This window comes from Vanacampus margaritifer, chromosome 5, assembly GCF_051991255.1.
Source record: "Vanacampus margaritifer isolate UIUO_Vmar chromosome 5, RoL_Vmar_1.0, whole genome shotgun sequence".
In the NCBI taxonomy this organism is placed as follows: domain Eukaryota; kingdom Metazoa; phylum Chordata; class Actinopteri; order Syngnathiformes; family Syngnathidae; genus Vanacampus; species Vanacampus margaritifer.
This window is the reverse complement of record NC_135436.1, coordinates 11,833,492-11,854,323: the sequence shown is the minus strand read 5'-3', so window position 1 is coordinate 11,854,323 and position 20,832 is coordinate 11,833,492. Positions and strand designations below refer to the sequence as shown.

Genomic DNA, 20,832 nt, shown 5'->3' with positions numbered 1-20,832 from the left:
TTGTCAGGCGTTATTAAAATTGACATTTATGTCATAAAGCCATAATTTAGCTATGCGGTACACCTATTTCCCCTCTCATTAGTTTGTTACATGATAAGAGACATTTAGCGACAATCTAGTATCACATGCTACAGAAGAATGAACACACTCTTCACTTCTAGAAGAGTGTGTACAAGCTGAGTGAGCTCCCTGCAGGTGACCCTTGAACTCTCAACTTGGTCCCCCTGCTGGGGAAAATGGCTGGGGGTGAGGTCCACTTCCACGGAGACACACAGCTCCACACCTCGCCCCCTCCACGCAACGACTCATCTCATAGCAGAGCACTATATAAGGTGTGCTCCTGCTCAAGTTGTCAGTCTCTTCAAGAACTCCACCAGGTAAGGCAAGTTGCAGCTGCAACGGGGATTTGGGGATGAAGAACAAGGACAAAAGAACGTTTCGGTTTGTTGGGCAGATTGTTGGAGGCTTTTGCGCCCTGCAAAATGACGTTGTGTATTTTTTTTCTTCTGAAGCTCTTTTTTTTAACAGTTTAAATATATTCTAGTCAAGATGATGTAGAGATTTACAGGCTAATTGTATGATTGAAATATCTAGATTTACATTAGAGAGCATTCCAAATCTGCCAGACATATACCATTTGCAGCCCTAATGGTTTGTTTAAACAGACCAGAACCTGATTATTATTATTATTATCACTATTATCATTATTATGGATTCTATCATTTTAGCTTCCTTGCTGGTGTTTAAAAAAGTAACATTAACACTGATAACAAGTATTTCGACAAATAATATGTAAACAATATAATCAACCTTGCTTCTTTTTTTCGCTTTAGACCTCCATCATGAAGTTTGTTGCTCTCGCTGTCACCTTGCTGCTGGCCGTTGGTGAGTACTGCATAGTGGATACTAGTGATGGACAAATGAAGTTTCATGAACCACTTGTGATATTTTTTTTTACTGCTCTATATGGCAGTTTTGGTTTAACTACAGATGCAGTGAAAATGTAATCAAGTGCACTTGCCTTTAAATTTAAACCATGAGCAACATTAAGAGGCGTTTAAAAAAAAAACATCGCAAGTGCTTCATGAAGTTTCATTTTTCCGTCAAGTGGATACCCTCTGAGTGAATAATCTGGACTTTTTCTCTGCTTCCCCCAACAACAATTTATACTTAACGCTGAACAAATGTTTTCCTTTACAGGCTGCCAGGCTGCTTCTCTGCCGGCTGATACACCCACTGCCCTGCAACATGCCCGGGCTACTTTAGACATCTTTATGACTCAAATGAAAGAAAGTGCCCAAAGAGCCTTAAGTCATCTTGATGATACGGAATACAAAGGTTTTAAGTAAGGCCATTTCATTGGCATTTTCTAGCCAGTCCTACCATCTGTTTGATTGAATAACGGAACTATGCTAATAATGATCTCACGTTGATTCACCTTTATAACGTTCACATTTTTTTCGGGTGGGGGGTTCCGAAGGTATTTCATGCTTAGTTAAAAAGTGATGTTTTTCTCCTTTTCCCTATTCTTACACAGAGACCTAATCAGTGCACGCATGGATTATATTCACGCTCAGGTCAAAGCTGCACAGACTGCCGTCTCTCCCATCACCGATGGCGTGTATAGTACAATCAGTGAGATTACGGCGACTTTCCGAGAAAATGTCCAGAAAGATATTGAAAATTTGGAGAAGGAACTTGAGCCCCATAGAACAAAGCTGAATGAGGTCGTTAACAAACACCTTGAAGACTACCGTAAACTTCTGGAGCCTGTGGTCAATGATTACGAGACAAGGCACAAGGCTGAAATGGAAGCTCTGAAAAACAGGCTGGAGCCCGTTATGGACGAGCTGCGCTTAAAGGTGAACACCAACATTGAGGAGACCAAGAATGCTCTCATCCCCATGATTGAGGCTGTGCGCGTCAAAGTTACTGCTCGTCTGGAAGAGGTGAAATCACTGCTGTCACCTTATGTGGACGAATACAAAGACCAGATTGGAAAGGCCTACAACCAAGCAAAATCCGTCACACCAGAAGACCTCACTGCCATGAGAGCGAAGATTGACCCTTTAGTTGAAGATGTCAAGGGAAAACTCCAAACTATCGTTCAGACCATCGTCTCAACCTTCAACCCTCCTGCAGAAGCATAACTTTAATGAATACTTACACACTTAGCACATGCATGCTTTCGTTGTCACAAACCAAGGCCAGTTACTGACCTATTTTATCCGTTGTAACTGGGTAATCACAAGCAGATCTGTGATGATTCTTGTTTCATGAAAACTGCTTTGGCAAAAGACAGCTGAATAAACATCTTACTCTTCATGAAACCTTTTCTCCTTGTCTCTAAGTATCTAATTGAAGCCAAAATACAGCAGAACTTCCAAACACAATCTGTATGATGATGCTGTTCTAATTTTAAAATGCTTTTCATCATATTATATCATATCATATATCACATACCGTATCATATCACATATAAGGGCAAAATATTTTGTATCAGAGTCATCTGTCAAATTTTGACAGTTACACAAAGAGAAAAGACCATTGTATAACAAATACCGGTAAAGGAAACTATAAGCGAAATTAGTAATTGATAATAGGATAATAATAGACACGTAATGAAAATAGGGAGGTGGTGATCCTAGAATCCATCCACAGCTTATTCATTTCAACATTAGGCCTGTATGTAAAATGCCATTAGAGATTGATGTCTGACGTCAGCATTAGAGTGCATCTTGAGAGTTTTGTTTGCGGTGTTTTAAAAAAAGAAAGAAGAAGATATCGCTGGCGTCAGGTAGAATCTTTACACCTCCAAAGTCCTCACTTTTCAGGAGACCCCAAAAACACCATGTTTGTTCAGCCATTAATTTCTCATCATCAAAGAGAGAAAGCCATTTTCAACACGTAGATTGGTCCCCCCAAAAAAGAAGCAAAAATAACACCCAAACATGTGAACTGATCAATAGGATAGATTTGTGAGAAACAATATTTATAATATTGATATAATATAAAAATATATACAATTTGACTAAATTGTCACATTGGAGGTTTCAGCCCGATGCCTGAAAAAAAATTAAGAACATTTATAAATAGTATCATTTGCCAATAAAATTGCTGTAAGTGCACCTCTGCAGAGGAGTCAATACTCCTTGCACTCTCTCTGACAATGAGAGCACTACTGCCATCTACTGTAGCAGATGTGCAATTACACTATATTCTAGTACTTTATTCTACTACTGTTGGTCACACATGCATAATAATAATAATCATAATAATAATAATAATTATTATTATTATTATTATTATTATTATTATTATTATTATTATTATTATTATTATTATTATTAATATTATTATTGTGATTATTATTGTGATTATTATAATCATAATAATAATCATCCTCTGCAGAGGAGTTAATACTCCTTGCACTCTCTGACAATGAGAGCACTACTGCCATCTACTGTAGCAGATGTGCAATTACACTATATTCTAGTACTTTATTCTACTACTGTTGGTCACACATGCATAATAATAATAATCATAATAATAATAATAATAATAATAATAATAATAATAATAATTATTATTATTATTATTATTATTATTATTATTAATATTATTATTGTGATTATTATTGTGATTATTATTGTGATTATTATAATCATAATAATAATCATCCTCTGCAGAGGAGTTAATACTCCTTGCACTCTCTCTGACAATGAGAGCACTACTGCCATCTACTGTAGCAGATGTGCAATTACACTATATTCTAGTACTTTATTCTACTACTGTGGGTCACACATGCATAATAATAATAATCATAATAATTATTATTATTATGATTATTATTATTGTGATTATTATTATGATTATTATTATGATTATTATTATGATTATTATAATCATAATAATCATAATAATAGTTGCGGAAATGTACTGTAATAATGCTCTCTTTGCTCTGTAAGGTCATGCAGACAGCCTATTGAGAGGTCAACGTTGATCACAAAGCTGTGATTAATGAGCTGATAAATCCGCAACGTGACCTGGTCTATTGACAAACTTATGTATGTTCTTTATTAGGGTAAGCACACCCCAGGCTGAATACCTTCAACACCACCAAATTGGTGTGCGCACATGCACACACACGCACACACATGACAAAATAACAATAAACCAGACCCAGATTTCTGTAGTTGTTTTACAATCACTCACTATTTACAATTACAATTTACTGTATAATCAGTGCGGTGATGAAACTCGACTTTGAGAAAATTCTCAGTGAGGAATACAACCAATTTGTTTCAGTCTTCATCTGTCCACACAAAGTAACTATCGCCTAATTTGAAAGTTAATGCTCAAAGCCAGCGTTTAGGCTTTGGGCTAAATCAAATAGGCGTGAACGTAAACACGGCTTTAAGGTGCATGTTTATGTGATCTGCTGCATAAATGTGTGTTTAATTTAGCCAGTCTTCTAATGACAGCTCTTGGGGCCACATGCATGTGTGCAGCTGTGACTAGTGCGTGTCAGTGGCACATAATGGATGAGGAAGGCATTGTGGTCCCCAGTGAGAGTCACAAGATGTATAAAACCTGCTTGCACTTGTGATGCTGCCACCACTATCTCGTAAATGTTGGGATGAGCATTTGTGGCCCTGGACTTAGAGGGTGATTAGCATTTTTGACTCAACACTACACTTCTGCTTTTTGACAGGAACACAAAAGGACTGAAAATTATACAGTTTACCTAGAACTTTACAAGAATGTCTTTACTGACAATGAATGGTAAGTATGAACTTTTGAAACTATAAATTTATGTGATGATAATTAAGTATATATCTTTTTCTCTTCAGGTTCACCGCTGTCTCAAAGCTGTAAATTACCTTCGATGTATTGCACAAACGGTCTTTCAAGCATTAAGGTCCCGCCAGTCAGCAAGGTCAAAGTTCAGCTGGAGATGCATGCACTTTGGCAGCAGTTTGACGAGCTAGGTACCGAAATGATAGTCACCAAAGCCGGGAGGTAACAGTTAGCCTAAAATTATATTGGTGCTTCTGCTTGAAATGGCCTGTGATCCCTTTTTTGTTCAAAAACGGCAGGAGGATGTTTCCAACATTCCAGGTGCAAATCTCAGGAATGGATCCTGCTGCTGAGTATGTTCTGCTCATGGACTTTATTACTTTCGATGATAAAAGATACAGGTAAACCTCACGCAAAAATACTGGGTGTATTCACCATGGTGACTAAGACAACACAATTATTGTTGAGTTAGGTCTGACAGCTGTTTTGAACTAGTGTTGAGTACGGAATCAAAAACTGATCTCGTTTTACTCTAGATCCCCGTTTTCAAAAAATAAAACAAAACAAACAAACAAAAATAATAAAATAATAATTATATATACGTATATATACTGTACATGATAGATATGTGCTTGTTCTTTATAAAAAAAATAAATGTGCAATATGACTGTAATGTTTATCATGGCTACTAACCTCTTAATTCCTAGTGTTCTAGTTTTTCTGTTTGCAGATATGAATAGTGCTGACCTACTGGTCCAATCATATAATCAGCTATGGAGTCTTTCTATAACCAATCAGTGGAATTTTGCTTATCAAACAAAAAATGGCAATTTTAGTTTTAATCAGCAAAGACAAAACGGTAACAGAAATGTACTGATCTAATCTCCTCTTAAGCAAATTCACTTGCATTATGAGTTATAATGCGTAGGCGTGTGTGTCAGATATGCCTTCCACAGCTCATCCTGGTTGGTGGCAGGTCGAGCAGATATTGCAGCCCCGAGCCGGATGCACTTCCATCCAGACTCACCAGCTCGTGGAGCCCAATGGATGAAGCAGACTGTATCATTTGACACTCTCAAGCTGACCAACAACCTGCTTGATGACAATGGACATGTTAGTTTTGTCCTTGTGTTTACAAGGATTTTTTTTTTTTTGTAAGGCAAATCAATGCAAAAAAATATGTTCTTTGCAGCCCCACTATAGTATTCATATTGGGCTTGTGGAATATGAATAAAGCAGCAAAATCCACCCGTTTTTATTCATCTCAGGGACGGCCTTTTTGCCACTTGCTGTCCACTGAACATTACATCACAGTTTCACAGGTCTCAGGTAACGATCAATCACAACTCAGCTTGTGAATGCCACATGACCAAACTTCGTTTGAGAGGTGAGCTGTGATTGGTTGTAACCTGAGCTCTGAGTAACTATGATATCATTTTCAGTTGACAGCAAGTGGCAAAATGGCCGTCCCTTGAGTTGGAGAAAAACGGGTGGATTTTGCTGCTTAATTCATTCTCCCTAGACACAATATTAATCAGAATGCTATGTTTAGACTATTGGGGGCACATAACATATTATCATAGAGAACATTTTTGGTTGACTTCCCCTTTTATGACAATTACAAAAATCTTTGTTCAAGATGCTTCTTTCCTCTTCCCTGTTAGATGATATTGAATTCTATGCATCGCTACCAACCACGCTTCCATGTAGTGTATGTGGATACAGCACCCAACAGCCATTTAAATGCACAAAGAAACTTTTGCTCCTTCTCCTTCCCCGAGACACGCTTCATGGCAGTCACTGCCTATCAAAACCACAGGGTAGGAAAACAAAGACAAATTTGGAATGAAATATGTTTTCATTCTATTACTGACCAATCTAACCTATCTTTTTTTCCGCCAGATCACTCAGCTGAAGATAGCCAGCAATCCATTTGCTAAAGGCTTCAGGACAGCAGATGCGCAGGATTGGTTAGTGATAGTGTCTGATTAATCCAGAGTACATTTTGCCTTATTAACTCATTCACTGCCATTGACGGCTATAGACGTCAAAAATTAATTTGAACTATTTCTATTAGTTTAACATTTTTTTTCCACTTTTGTTAACAAGATTATGAAAACCTAGGATTTTTTTTGTACATTTAGAACAGATATAACATTTGTGATTAATCGTGAGTTAACTAGTGAAGTCATGCGATTAGTTATGATTAAAAATGGTAATCACTTGACGCCCCTAATTTTTCTTTTAAAAAAAAAAGATTATTAAAAATTGGAAAAAATAATTACAATTATTTTATTTTTTTCTAAAAAATAAAAGATTATTAAAAATTAGGGGTGTCAGGTGATTAAAATTTGTAATCATAATTAATCGCATGACTTGACTAGTTAACTCACGATTAATCCCAAATGTTATATCTGTTCTAAATGTACAAAAAAATCCTAGGTTTTCATAATCTTGTTAACAAAAGTGGAAAAAAAAGTTAAACTAATAGAAATAGTTCAAATTAATTTATGACGTCAATAGCCGTCAATGGCAGTGAATGAGTTAACAAGGTGTCAGATGAATGCTTTATGTGAACACAGGGGGAACAATTCCAAGCCTCTCGGCGTGTGGTATCCACCAGAGGACAAGACAGAACAAAATATCACAAACACAGTCAGGGAAAGGGGCTTAAAAGAGTCAACGGGTGAGTGTAATTATGGATTTCTACTTTATATAGATGTACTATATCATTCATTGTAATATTTCATAATAAAATGTGATATCTATTTTTCATCTTTGTGTTTTTATAATTTAACTTCATCATTAAGTCATTCATTGTTTTTAATTAAAACAACACACTACACAAATTGTTTCCTGCATTTGCAGCACAGGATGTGGTCTCGAATCTGATGGAGCAGAGTGGGCAGTTTTGCAACTTCCCAGATGTAATGATAGGAAACAACAAAGCAAACGCTGCTGTTGGAAATCCAGCTTCCTTCCTCAACCGCCAACCATCTTACTGGGAATGTGCCAGATCATCTCTGAGCAACAATGTGTCATAGAGAAAATAAAAAATTCATTGATGGACTTTACCTACATCCTGCAAGCTTTAGAATTCAGCTGTATTGTATCGTCGTATTGTTGTGACCAGTAAAGGGAAGTGATAAAGTGCAAATATGATGACTTTTTATTTTTACCCCCACATTTGAAAACACATATCAGTACTTTTTAGTCATTCGTCAAATAGGCTCATTATTTTTTTTTCCATTACGATTAAGATCTTGTTTAATTGAGATTTTGGGGTCGGAAAGCATAGGGAGAACATGGAGTATTAAGCGCAATGTGACTAGGGCAGAACGTATTTCCCATTTACTGCCCTATACTGACGAGAATTGTTTGATGACGCTGGCTACAAGAATGTTTCGAGGCAAATCTTGTGCCCACCTAGACCACCAGCTTCTGGTGTTCAGATACTTGCTGTCTAATCCGAAAATAACACATACAAGTAAGATATATGTTTTCAATTGTTCTCGTTAGCTAATTTAGCTTCTTCTTCTTTTTTTACTCAGTTCACAGCGTTAGCAAAGCTATGGGAGAATCTCTCTTAAACATGTAATGTAATGTGTTTTTTTTTTTTATCAGGGCCTCCACTTAGCCTAAGTAAATAATTAAAAGAGGGAAACCACATATTTGTCTACGGCGATTACCCCCCCCCCCCTCACCCCCCATTGTGTCAATTAATCAAAATGGATATTTCATATAATTGAAAATATATACTTCATTACACAATAAACTACATTACACAATGCACGCATGACATCACATCCGCAGACAAAGGGCGGGAAATTTGAACCCAAATCCAGTGTGAAAACTATTGGCCGGAGGCTTGCATGAGTACCCATTGTGAACAGCTAAAGTGTTAATCTGCTAATTATAAGATGCTTGAGTCGTAAATGGTCAAATTCAAAGGCTATTGTAAAGATATTTTCGGGCATATTTCTACATTGAGCAGGTTTATGTAAATTTCCGAATCTGTACTTTTGAATAGTACTTTTGCCACTAGTGGCTGTGACTGACTGGCATGAATGTGCCGTGCTGGGTGTGCCCTGCCCCTCGTCTGAAGTCAGCTGAGATAGGTTCCAGCACAACCACAACCCCATAAGAAGTATGAAAAATGAGTGGAAAGATGGATGATGGATGGATAAAAGGACTAAAGCAGGGCACATGGAGACAATTAACCAGTCACACATTCACGGTTTTCAATTAACCTAACAATATCATGCATGTAGCCTATGCAAAGCGTATGAGTATAATAGTGTATAAAACTACTGTTCATCTATTGGATGGGGATGCACATTTAAGGTTGCGTCTGATTGGTCAAAGTCAGATAAAAGCACACAATTGATTTTAATTGTTCCACTATCCGCATAGTCGCGCTGTACTTTTACTTTGAAAATACTTACAGGAAGTCGCGCCCCTTTTCCCAGCGAGTAATGATGCTGGGGCTGTAGAGTCTGAAGATGCAGTAGGGAGGATGGAGGAAGGCCGGGAGGTGGCTGAAATGCGGTGAACAAGATGAACGACTCGGTAAGGGGTGCGGATGTGGATGCGAGTGCGTTAACCCGCCGGACAGCCTCCTTGTTATTTCTGCATTCGGTCGTCCGACGCAAGGATGAGAGAAAAAGCCACAGGCCTTCGATTGTTGCTTCTCCCGAACTCTCAGTAACACCGAGGGTTGCCTGACGATGATGTCCACTGTTTAATACGAACTTCAGTAGTGTATAGATGGAAGATTTCTTTCTCCGTTTTTATATTACGTCAGTCCAGTACACCAAGGCGAGCACGGTGAACTGTGTCATGGGTTTAGCGGTCACTTTAGCACGGTCGCCACCTCCCCTTTCCAGTGTTTCCATAAACTGAATATCAAATTGTGCAGAAACAAGCCATCATCTGCTGTGTTCCAACATGCTGTCGTCGAGAGTACAACCTCGCTTGCTGCCAGCAATTCTGGCCTGGACCGTACTGTGTCAGCTAGGCGGCGGCCATTCGGCGCCGGACGCTTCGGGCCTGCCTCAAGCTATTCGCTTGCCTCTGAGCCAAGGAGCTCGCACCGAATCATCGCCGCCTCTCGAGCTCGGCCACGCGAGGAATCTGAGTGGTCGAAGGCGCAGGGCAGTGACAGCCAGCGGCATCAACTTCGTGGACAACATGATCGACAACCTGCGGGGAAAGTCCGGCCAGGGATACTACGTGGAGATGGCGGTGGGCTCCCCTCCGCAAAAGGTAACAGCACTTGGGCGAAGCGGGTGTCAAACTCATTTTCGGCTGGTTGACATTGGAGTCGGTTTATTTGATCTTATCTTATCTTATCTATATTTATATAAATTGTATGTCAGCATTCTTTTCACGCACAATATTTGTCTTTGGGGCGTTGCACTTCCTGCGATTTTGTTACAGACCAATTAGTGCAGTGGCAGGAAACCTTCTTCCTCGAGAGTCAATGCCCTGCTTGTCTTCCATGTCTCCCTCCACCAACACGGCTGATTTGATGAACTTGATCGTTATCAGGCTTCTACAGATCTTGTGAATGTGCTGAAAATGAGTCAGCTGTGTTGGAGGAGGGAGTCATGGAAACAGGCGGGACAGTGGCTCTCGAGGACCAGCGTTCCCTACCCCTGAATTAGTGTATTTTTTTTTTTAATTTAATAAATAGATTAAATCAAATAAATGAATACGTACTGACAATAATTCCCTTTAGTAACCAATTTTACAAGAACAAATAAACACATTCACATTAATTTTACAGTGTGTCCCTGAGCGCACCTCATGCAGTTAAGCCAGCATTAACATGACCAAACAGCTAAAAAAAGGCAACCTTGAATCAAACAAAACATAATAAAGTGGATACAGAGATTCATAACTTACAACACATCGTCGCAATGAAATGATGGCGGTCTGCGCAACACGTGAGCAATTGCAAATTAGTTTAACATGGAACAAGTACGTTTTGTCTGTAAAACACCACGTTAAAATATTTGTAAAGTAAAAATAAATGTCTTCTAAACTTGACACACCACATCGAAGTGTTGTCCGCAAGTTAATAACCAAAGGCATTTTGGCCATCAGAAAACGGCCAGTACATTCTAGGCAAAAATTCCCGCGCATGCATCAGAGCTGGTCCAGTAAAAAAAAATGTTGATTACATAGAAATAAAAAACTATTGGTCAGTTATTATTAAATTAAATGTGTTATTTTCTCCAGTGTAATCATGTTATTGATTTAACCACGAAAATATGTATATTTATTTATTTATTTTTTGCAGAATGCTCAATTGTTATTCAATAAAATTTTCGTTAGGATATCTGAATACCAAAATATTTAATAGCTGCAGCCCTAATAAAACAACCGTAATTGCTTTTCAGACATTTTGTTATTGTTGTCATTATCATATTCTTTATGTACAGAAACACACACTAACTTTGGCATGGCCATGTAACTTTCATTCAGTAACTGTTTTGCCTCACTGTGCTAAATATGATACTCGCATCGAGATGTCAACTGAAGAGGATCTGAATAAAGAGACTGGCATTTGAATGGCCAACCCGAGAGGGGTAGAAGGTTCAACTGGAGACAGAAGAGAATGACATTATAAAAAGTAGCCTTTGTAGTATCGGAGGTGATAAGTGGATGCTAATACAGCAATAGAGATGTTGGGACTGATGTATTGCAGGGCACCAGACTAACTTGAAAAAAACCCTTTTTGTCAAGATTACATTTACAAGTCTTCTTAGAGCTCACTGTTGTTTCATATGAGCGTCTTTGAAGATTAGTACTGTTTCTCTCCACTCACTAGCTGAACATCCTGGTGGATACAGGAAGCAGTAACTTTGCTGTTGGGGCGGCTGCTCATCCATTCCTGCGCAGATATTATCATCGCTCACTGTGAGTACGGTCTAAATCAGCAGCAAAAAATACACAACTTCTTGCAATAGTGTTTAGTTATTATACTCTTGTAGGGCTTGGCGACAGGGCTTTATAATTAAATACTGAATTTCTTTAAAAAGTTTTTTTTTTTCAAATCTCTATTTTTAACCTATTTGCTTAAAGAAAAAAATAATGACAATGGGCCTTATTTACTAATAAATCAGCAGATATATTCTTTGCTAAAATGAGGATATATGCAAAGTCACCATCAGATTCTTGCATGTGGATATGCTCCTTTTTTTTTTTTTGCCACCATGCATATGTTGATGAATCATTATTTATTGTAAATGACAACTTGTGTACCGGCTCTTGAATTTGCATAAACCACGCCCCTATTTCCCCTATATATGGCCATCCATTTGACAGTATCTCAGCCAATGCCCAAAAAACTAATTTGGCCACAAAACATTCATAACTTAATCTTAGTCCAATTTTCTAAAGGTTTGTATCATCTCAAAGCTTTTTAAACACATAAATGGACAACATATAATGACAATGTCACACATTTTTATTATTTCCCAAATTAAAGATGCATTCCGGAGTTTGGCACTTCTTTTTTTTTTTACTCCCGACTGCCACCTCTGGTCTAAAGCGCTAATGCAGCCTCTGTGTCAAGCTCGTGCAAGGGGCATCAGTACATATCTCTGTCTATTCACAGCTCGACCTCTTACCGTGACCTTGGAAGAAGTGTATATGTTCCTTATACCCAGGGTCGATGGGAAGGCGAGTTGGGTATGGACCTAGTTTCTGTTCCACACGGCCCTAATGCCACGCTCCGTGCCAACATTGCTGCCATCACCCAGTCTGATCGCTTTTTCATCAATGGATCCAACTGGGAAGGAATCCTTGGACTGGCTTATGCGGATATAGCACGGGTATGTGCACTCATTGTTTATTTTCCTCAATGTTCATCAAGGAAATTGGGTCAAATATCCATTTGCAATTTTCAGAGGGCTATTTACAGGCAGGAGCGAACAGTAAATTAGTTAAAGAATAAAAATAGCTAGATGTGTGAGCAGCTACAAAGAGACCTCGCCGCCCTGGCAACATTGAGGTACTGGCCGGTTGAGGTGATGTCTCATTGGGGATCACAGGCAGGCTTGATTCTTAGAAAAGTTGTAGACACTGCTGATATCTTTTTGTAATGGCCCAGTAATCCTCTAGCTTGCAGATTTCTTTTTTGCCAGGCCTGATGTATGTACAAAGTTCAATTTGGAGTTTTCGCACGTTTACATCGTCACCTCTAGCCCCTTGTCATGGTTTCTTCTTTTTGCCCCAAATGTGATTTTGACCTTTTTTTTCTTTGCCTGATTGGGAAGTTGAGATCATGAGATGTCACAATCTTGACCAACTCTGTGTCTATAAAACTCTTTGAGACCCTTGCAAGTAGTATACAAATGAACTTAACTTCACGATCGCGGCTTGTGATTGGTTGTAAAAAAAAAAAGAGACTGAAAATGACATCACAGTTGCTCAAATAAACCAGCTGAAAACTTCTAGGTCAAGTTCGCAAAAATACGACCCCTGTAAATGTGCAAAATAGGCTAAAGTTGTACATTTAAAACAGAACCATGGCTCACTTCTGTTCATTTTAGGATATGGCTTTTTTTTGGGGGGGGGGGGTATGTTTCAGTGTACTATGTGTATTATGATTTTTGCAGGCCTAGGTTAAACGAAAAGGGCTCCTTGAACCTCTGTAAGGGGCGCTACAGAGCCATTTTTTGTAATCATGTAGCAGCAACATTAAAATACCAAATGTTTTGTCAGGCCCGAAGTGCGGTCAACATATTTCGAGAGTTTGTGTATGTTTAAGATCTTAAAAATGAGATTCATAGTTCAATGAATTTCAATACAGTAGCTAAGAAAAATAATAATAATTTATTCAATTACAATAGGGACCTTTCAGTGGTAGCTGCTTTGGCCCTAATTTAAAACAATAAAAGTAAAACAAAAAGGCAAGATAATTATTTTTTTTTTTTACTGCTGCTTTGATAAGTTGTTATTGAGATTAATAACATATTTCAAATGAGAACTAAAATAAAAATTGTGAGTTAAGTTTTACATCTTTCTTCAGCCTGATGAGAGATTGGAGCCTTTCTTTGACTCGTTGGTTCGCCAGACGCCTGTCCCCAACCTCTTCTCTCTCCAGCTGTGTGGTGCTGGTTTTACCCAAAACTACTCTCTGGGCAGTGCCAGTGTTGGAGGAAGCATGGTAAGACACACGGAGTGATGCAAACATTATATCATCCACTATCAGATGCCTGGCCAACACAATGTGTTTACCCTGTAGATCATTGGAGGCATAGATACATCCCTCTATGTGGGAGAGCTTTGGTATACTCCCATCCGTAGGGAATGGTACTATGAGGTCATTATTGTGCGTATCGAGGTGAATGGACAGGACCTCAACATGGACTGTAAGGAGGTAAAACGAGATGCACATTAAGGCAAGACAGAAGTTTTTAGTGGTGTGTCGCTGATTGCAAAATCTATCATTTGTTATTTCTCTTTGCAGTACAACTACGATAAGAGCATTGTGGACAGTGGCACCACCAACCTTCGACTACCCAGAAAAGTCTTCCAGGCTGCTGTCAAGGCTATTGAAGCAGCTTCCTCAGTCAGTCCCCAATTATTGAATTTGTCTACAGATAGATGTGAAATTGAAAGGGGAAAAAAAGATAGATTAGCTTGCCTAAATAATTAATTCAGCCGGTTTTGTGAATGGTTAAATGGTCTGTCGTATGAGACAGGCACTGTCGAGGGTTTAATTTCCGGCGGGGGCTTTCAGGTAGTATCGCAGCAGGTGTTTCCCGTTCCTGCTCCTGCCTCTCCAATGTACTTATGGAGATGTACTGTAGATTGATTGACCTCATTTTGTGGCCTGTATTTCAGACAGAACAGTTTCCATCTGGGTTCTGGCTAGGCGAACAGCTGGTGTGCTGGCAGGCCGGGACAACACCCTGGAACATCTTCCCAGTCATCTCTCTCTATCTGATGAGTGAAAACCGTAATCAGTCCTTTAGAATCTCCATCCTGCCCCAGGTAAGGACACAGAACATTAGTCTTGCGCCACCACTTGTGGCTTCTGCGCTTGTATCTTTGGACGTTAACGCAACTGATTAGGATTGTCACTCGGGATGGGTACCGAAGACGCTACTTTTTTTCTTTTTGGTACACATCGATTGGGTTGGTACGCAATCCGCACGGGACTAAAAGGGAGGATGCCTTTCCCGGCATCTGCCCGACACTAGCACCGAGATGTCCGCCTTAGAGTGGGAAAGGCAGGCTTTAATGTGGTTGACAGTCCTTAATTTATCGTCTAGCAAGTATATGAGCGGTTGTAAAACCTGCCTTTCAGTGCCACTAACTGTGCATTACCGCCATCAGCTGAACCAAAGTGCTAATTAATGAAAATGAATGTCATTTACATGGACAGTGGCCAAACATGGTTCTGGGCAGTGCATATATGGTTTTAAAATGATTGATTATTGGTTTTAGGCAGAAATTTTAGTGTCAACATTTTGGAGGTTGACTTGGCCGACATAATAATACTCCTGTTTTAACACTGTTTATTTAGGATAACAGCAGAAGTGTGGTACCTCTCAGGGTGGGGCTCGACACAATGGTGTCACCTCATTGGTCAACAGGAAATTGCAATTTCTGTTGTGAGTGGAATTTGAATTACGCGAGACCGTTTGCCAAACAAATCTTGTCTGCTTATAATAATAGTAGTAGTAGTAATTGTATGATGCAGCTATAGCTGTAACATACTGTAAATATTTCTAACCTACACCGTTAACTGATAGTGTACTAATTGGTAGAAGTGCCATCCTAGACATTTTTTTTTTTTTGCCTTTCTTTCTATACAGCAATACCTGCGGCCAGTTGAGGACGTAGCTTCTGCTCAGGAAGACTGTTATAAGTTTGCTGTGTCTCCATCCAGCACTGGCACAGTTATGGGGGCAGTTATCATGGAAGGCTTCTATGTGGTGTTTGATCGAGAGAAGAGCCGTATCGGTTTTGCTGTCAGCACATGCCATGGTGAGTAAGACAGGATGGAGTCGTGGGGAGGGGAGGGCTTGAAAGAGAATGGATCTTGGTTGCATTAAAGGTTGACTTATGTTTGGAAATGCACTTTCCCCTTTATTAAAACATGAGTTAACTGAAATTAAACTACTGTTTTGAAAAGCTTTGTGTCAATTTAACCCTGATAACTGGCATATTTGTTGAGTCAATAAATAAAACAATTTAAATTGTATCTGACAGACAAAAGAAACATGCCTCTATATAAAGAAAAGCTTGTCTATCATTTGCTAAGAAATATCCAGTGCACTGAAGAGAAAGTTTAACTTTTTGGAATGTGTCCAACCCATTACATCTAGCGTAAAAATAATACAGCATTTCATAAAAAACATCACCATACCAACAATATTCAGGTTTCCATCCAAATGTTTTTTTGTATGCAAATTTTGTGAAAATGCGCAAAATGGACCTGCGACTTATGCCTGTTTCCATCCGCTCTTCTATGCGCCATGAGATGACGTTGTAGTGACGGAACTTTGGGACAATGGGGAGTTCCAGGTGGGAATGTTGGTTTTGATGGACTGAACGGAAGTAGTTTGTATTGTTGGCTTCCCAAGTGAAGTGTGTCTTTACCTTCAGAGCTGATGTTAATAAAGCCATCTAAAATTGCATTCAAGTTTTTTTTTTAATTAATTATAAAAATAATTGTGTTTCTTCGTCTCCCCAAACATATCTTACTTTATCGTCCGCCATTTATTATGACTACAAACGTGCGTGTGACGTAGTATCAGTCAAAACGTGCGACGTATATCCGGTCTTGTAGTCGCTTAATCACAAAACCTGTATCCATCGCCAAAATGCGCATTTTCCTTTTTTCCATACGCTTCAAAAACCACCCCCTCCAAGCGTAAAAACTTTTTTCCAAATTTTGGGCCTTTTTTTCGAATTTTTGGTGTTTCCATTCCATTTCTTTTTCGCAATTCTTGAAAATTCAAATAAAAATGGGTGGATAGAAACCCACCTAATTAAACACGATGGTGGCATCTCCTGCAGGACCATCACCATGTGCTGTAATAAATGAACCAATGAATTCTCCATACTAAAATCCTGCTAGCAATTGTTGACTCCCTCAAGCCCAAGCAGCAGAACAACCCGAAACATACCAGCAAATCCACCTCTGGAAGGTTTAAAAACCCAAAATGAAGGTCCGTCTAAACTTTAATCCAATTGAGATGCTGTGGTGTGACCTCAAACCGGCAGTTCATGCTCAAATAAACTTTCCAATATGACTGCGTTAAAACAATTCTGTGAAGAAGAATGGATCAAAATTTCTTTACAGCAACATAAAAGACTCACCACCAGTTGTTGCAAATACTTGATTTCCGTTATGACTGCAAAGAGTGAAATCAGAAATCAGGAAAGGGCCAAATACTTTTTTCTCGGCACTGTATGTAAACTGTTATTCTTTTCTCCTAATCACTCCACCCCACTCTTACCATTTTCAGTTCATGACGAGTTTCGCACCGCTTCTGTGGAAGGCCCATTCTACGGTATTGACCTAGAAGACTGTGGCTACAACATCCCCCAGACAGACGAGTCCACTCTAATGACTATTGCCTACATCATGGCGGGTATCTGTGCGCTCTTCATGCTGCCATTGTGTCTCATGGTGTGCCAATGGCGCTTTGCTCGCTGCCTTCACCCACAGTCGGACTTCTCTGATGACATATCACTTCTTAAGTGAGCTGGAGGACTAGTGGAATCATGGAGCCCTCAAATTAGCCAGGTTTACATGGAGCCCTGTATTCCGATTAGAATGAAACCGGATTACCAAATGGAATGAAAATGCTCCATATGAACGGATTCGGATTCACAGAGGTGGTATATTCCTTTTGCCAGTCTGAACATGCGTCATGTAAACCAGAGGTCCCCAACCCTGGTCCTCAGGGACCGGTATCCAGCCTGTTTTCCATGCCTCCCACAGCCAACACAGGTGATTCATATCATCAGCTAATCAGCAATCTCTGGAGAAGGCTGATAACGATCTCCACCTGTGTTGGCTGTGGGAGACATGGAAAACAGGCTGGATACCGGTCCCGGAGGACCAGGGTTGGGGACCTCTGATGTAAACAGTTCATTCGCAATAGCCAGGCTGGGTCCGGTCCGGGCATTTTCTGTCTTGACATAAATGCGTAGTGATGTCTTTTGTGTACTTGAATGTGGCAGCGTCCTACCAGACGTCATCTGCGTTGGAAGAAGTTGTTAATGAAACTTCTCGTAACTTGTTTTTATCAAGCTGTCTCTTTAATAACAATCACAACTACAGTGCTGAATAGACAATTGAACTCCGTTTTGATAAGTCACGTGATGTTTACATTGACAACTGCTCTTCTGATTAATGTTGTGGCGCATGTAAATGGCAGATCAGAATAGATCATGCCACATGTAAACAGTTGACCAGAGGTCTTCAGCTGGAATTATTTCAATCGGAATGACAAATATAGTCTCCATGTAAATCCTGAAAAGGAATTATATCTGTACAGTGTTTAAGTAAGATATTTTTCAGCAATATAAACTGGAAAATAGATGCAGATATTAAGTGAATTCACTATACACTAATAGACTTTTGATTTTGGTACCTGGCCCTCTCCATTTTATTGTAGATTAAAATGATATGGCTGGTTGTCATGGCGATACTAAGAGAAACTGCTGCCTATCGCTTATTAACTGGAGGCCATCTGTGTGGCAAAGCAAAAATAATTGAAGACGTATTAATGAGAAATGTAAATTGATGCTCTGATCTGACACTTTTTACTTGTACTGAAGGGTTGGTTTTGAACCAATAGAATTGTTCCTGTTTCATGCAGGCTACTATGCAGATCAGCCTTACATAAAAAAACAAAGGCCAAAAAAAAAAAGATCCAAACAGGGAAACAAATAGATTTCAATATCTATTATATATCTATTCAAGTTATAATACTTTATTAGAAACAGATGTCTATCAGATGGGTATGGTGGCCCTGAAGTGCAAAACAACAATTAACAGCAAAAAATAAATGTAATAATAATAATAAAATAAATAAACAAAACAAAAACACAACCAAATAACTAAATAAAACTAACAATGACAAATCAAAAAATAAACAGCAATTTTTTTTTTTCAAAAAAACACGTTTTTATCCATCTCAGGAGGCAGCCATCTTGCTACTCTATGTCAATTGAAAATGACATCAGAATTCCTAAGGGCTCAGGTAACGACCAATCACAACTCACCTTTTTTTCTAAAGCTGAGCTGTAATTGGTCGTAACCTGAGCGACTGTGATATCATTTTCAGCCGACAGCAAATGGCAAAATGGCTGCCCCCTGAGATAGATAAAAACGGGTGAATTTTGGTGCTTAACTCATATTCCACAAATATGTTAATCAGAACGCCGTGTTAGTAATACTGAGGGCACATAACAACAAAATATTATTGTAAAGAAAATGTTTGGGTTGACTTCCCCTAACCTACCTGAAGAGGTGGGTATGTGAAGGAGATCAGACTCATCGCTGATTGGACGAGGGGGAAGGGCTGATTAACTGATTGTGCCTCTTGTCCAAAAAGCGATACATCTGACCAATTTTTGTTTTGTTTAGTTATTTGTTTTTTTTGCTGCTTTTATGTTTTGCACTATAGGGCCACCGTAAATGGGAACCCAAGAGAAATATATTACAGAGCTTCGCGCTTTGACTTGACCTGGATGTTTACAGTCAAGGAAGCCATAATTGACATTGTACACAATGGCATGATTAAGTGTATGTTGTTTTGGTGTGTTGTTAGGTCTACTGTTAGTTGCTTATGGCGAAAAGGAATGAGGTGTGAGCATGTCTGCGTTTGTGTGTGTGCTTGCGTGTGTGTAGCTGTACTTGTGAGAAGTATTCAGCCAGATTTAATGAATTAAACTACTGAACATTATATAATGGCATCTATTAAATTACACTATTTCGCAAACTCCAAAGAATTCTTAAGGCAAACTGAAATCTTAAAAAGTCTTATTCTATCACTTTGTAATCTGTTTTGCTTGAAACTACTGAACACCGTGTCAGCATTTGATGTCACTTATTGTACTCTAATCTTAAATGTATCTATTGTACATACGATTTGTTTTACAGGTCTTCAGTTTGTGCTGAAATAACACATTTAGTTATTGTTGCAAAGAAAGTCTGCATCATTTCACTTCATCGATACTGTATCTTAAATGTTACCAATCTAAAACCTAAAGGGCTTTTTTTATGACACCAAAACAGCCCAACTCAATACTGAACGACTTTTAAGAGGAAACCAGCTCAAAACATGTTATGTCACCCACTGGCATGCTGTTGCTCTAATGAAATACAGTGTTCTGTCATATTTTGTTATTGTTTTGCACTGCAAAAAATGTAGTACTCTATGTGCAGGCATAGCATATGCTAAGATCAAGACTTATAGACAGATCAAGACAAATATTTCAAATAAATATAAAATTATTGAAAATTACCTCATTTTAAATTAAAGTCCTGTGACATCATCCTTACCCAAATACATTTTGATCCTGAATATTTGTGTCGCCTCTCTTTGTGTGTGTGTGTGTGCTTGTATTACAATTTTTGTTATCTGGTGTGTCCCTCAAAATAAAATTCTCAATTCCGATAATAAAAAGATTAGATCTGTGAATGCACATGGATACATTTTTAAAATTTGTAGATAAGCAGTAACCTTGCCAGCAAGATGAATTCTCGCAGTATTTGTGAGTTCACAATCTCCGGAGAATAAGCGAAATCGGCATTATGTTTGTGCATGCGTGAAAATCAAGTTTGAAAAAAAAAAACTTGCTACCAAACAAAGCCATCATTTGAATGGCGGCGAATGGAGTGCTGAAAGTGTTTGCGTAACTGCACACCTTAAAGTGTGCAAGCGTTGTTTAAACGGCTTTCAGCCTTAAGTGACAAAACGGCAGGTGCACTTGGTGCCATTTTTAACTGTCCTAATGGAGTTTATTGGCAAAAAAAAAAACACCATTGCA

General features: G+C 38.8%; 3 protein-coding genes across 4 annotated transcripts; all 3 read left to right on the top strand.

Annotated features, from left to right (window-relative positions):
- Positions 1-719: 719 nt before the first annotated feature.
- Positions 720-2,330, top strand: LOC144052350 (apolipoprotein A-I-like). The gene is made up of 3 exons (XM_077566320.1): positions 720-885; positions 1,201-1,345; positions 1,538-2,330. The coding sequence occupies exons 1-3, from the start codon at positions 843-845 to the stop codon at positions 2,148-2,150; spliced, it is 801 nt and encodes a 266-aa protein (XP_077422446.1). The 5' UTR covers positions 720-842; the 3' UTR covers positions 2,151-2,330.
- A 2,433-nt stretch (positions 2,331-4,763) lies between these two features.
- LOC144052305 (T-box transcription factor TBX1-A) lies at positions 4,764-7,844 on the top strand. Its single transcript, XM_077566240.1, has 8 exons — positions 4,764-4,785; positions 4,854-5,022; positions 5,100-5,201; positions 5,742-5,913; positions 6,465-6,620; positions 6,703-6,770; positions 7,383-7,486; positions 7,669-7,844. The coding sequence occupies exons 1-8, from the start codon at positions 4,764-4,766 to the stop codon at positions 7,842-7,844; spliced, it is 969 nt and encodes a 322-aa protein (XP_077422366.1).
- A 1,421-nt stretch (positions 7,845-9,265) lies between these two features.
- On the top strand, positions 9,266-20,366 carry bace1 (beta-secretase 1). Of its 2 annotated transcripts, none has more exons than XM_077566220.1 (9): positions 9,266-10,065; positions 11,636-11,724; positions 12,425-12,641; positions 13,841-13,978; positions 14,057-14,191; positions 14,282-14,383; positions 14,659-14,808; positions 15,636-15,807; positions 17,295-20,366. In XM_077566220.1, the coding sequence occupies exons 1-9, from the start codon at positions 9,748-9,750 to the stop codon at positions 17,531-17,533; spliced, it is 1,560 nt and encodes a 519-aa protein (XP_077422346.1). In that variant the 5' UTR covers positions 9,266-9,747; the 3' UTR covers positions 17,534-20,366. The 2 variants fall into 2 exon arrangements, with proteins under 2 accessions (XP_077422346.1, XP_077422347.1); XM_077566221.1 differs by having other exon boundaries at positions 10,014-10,065; positions 12,477-12,641.
- Positions 20,367-20,832: the final 466 nt, after the last annotated feature.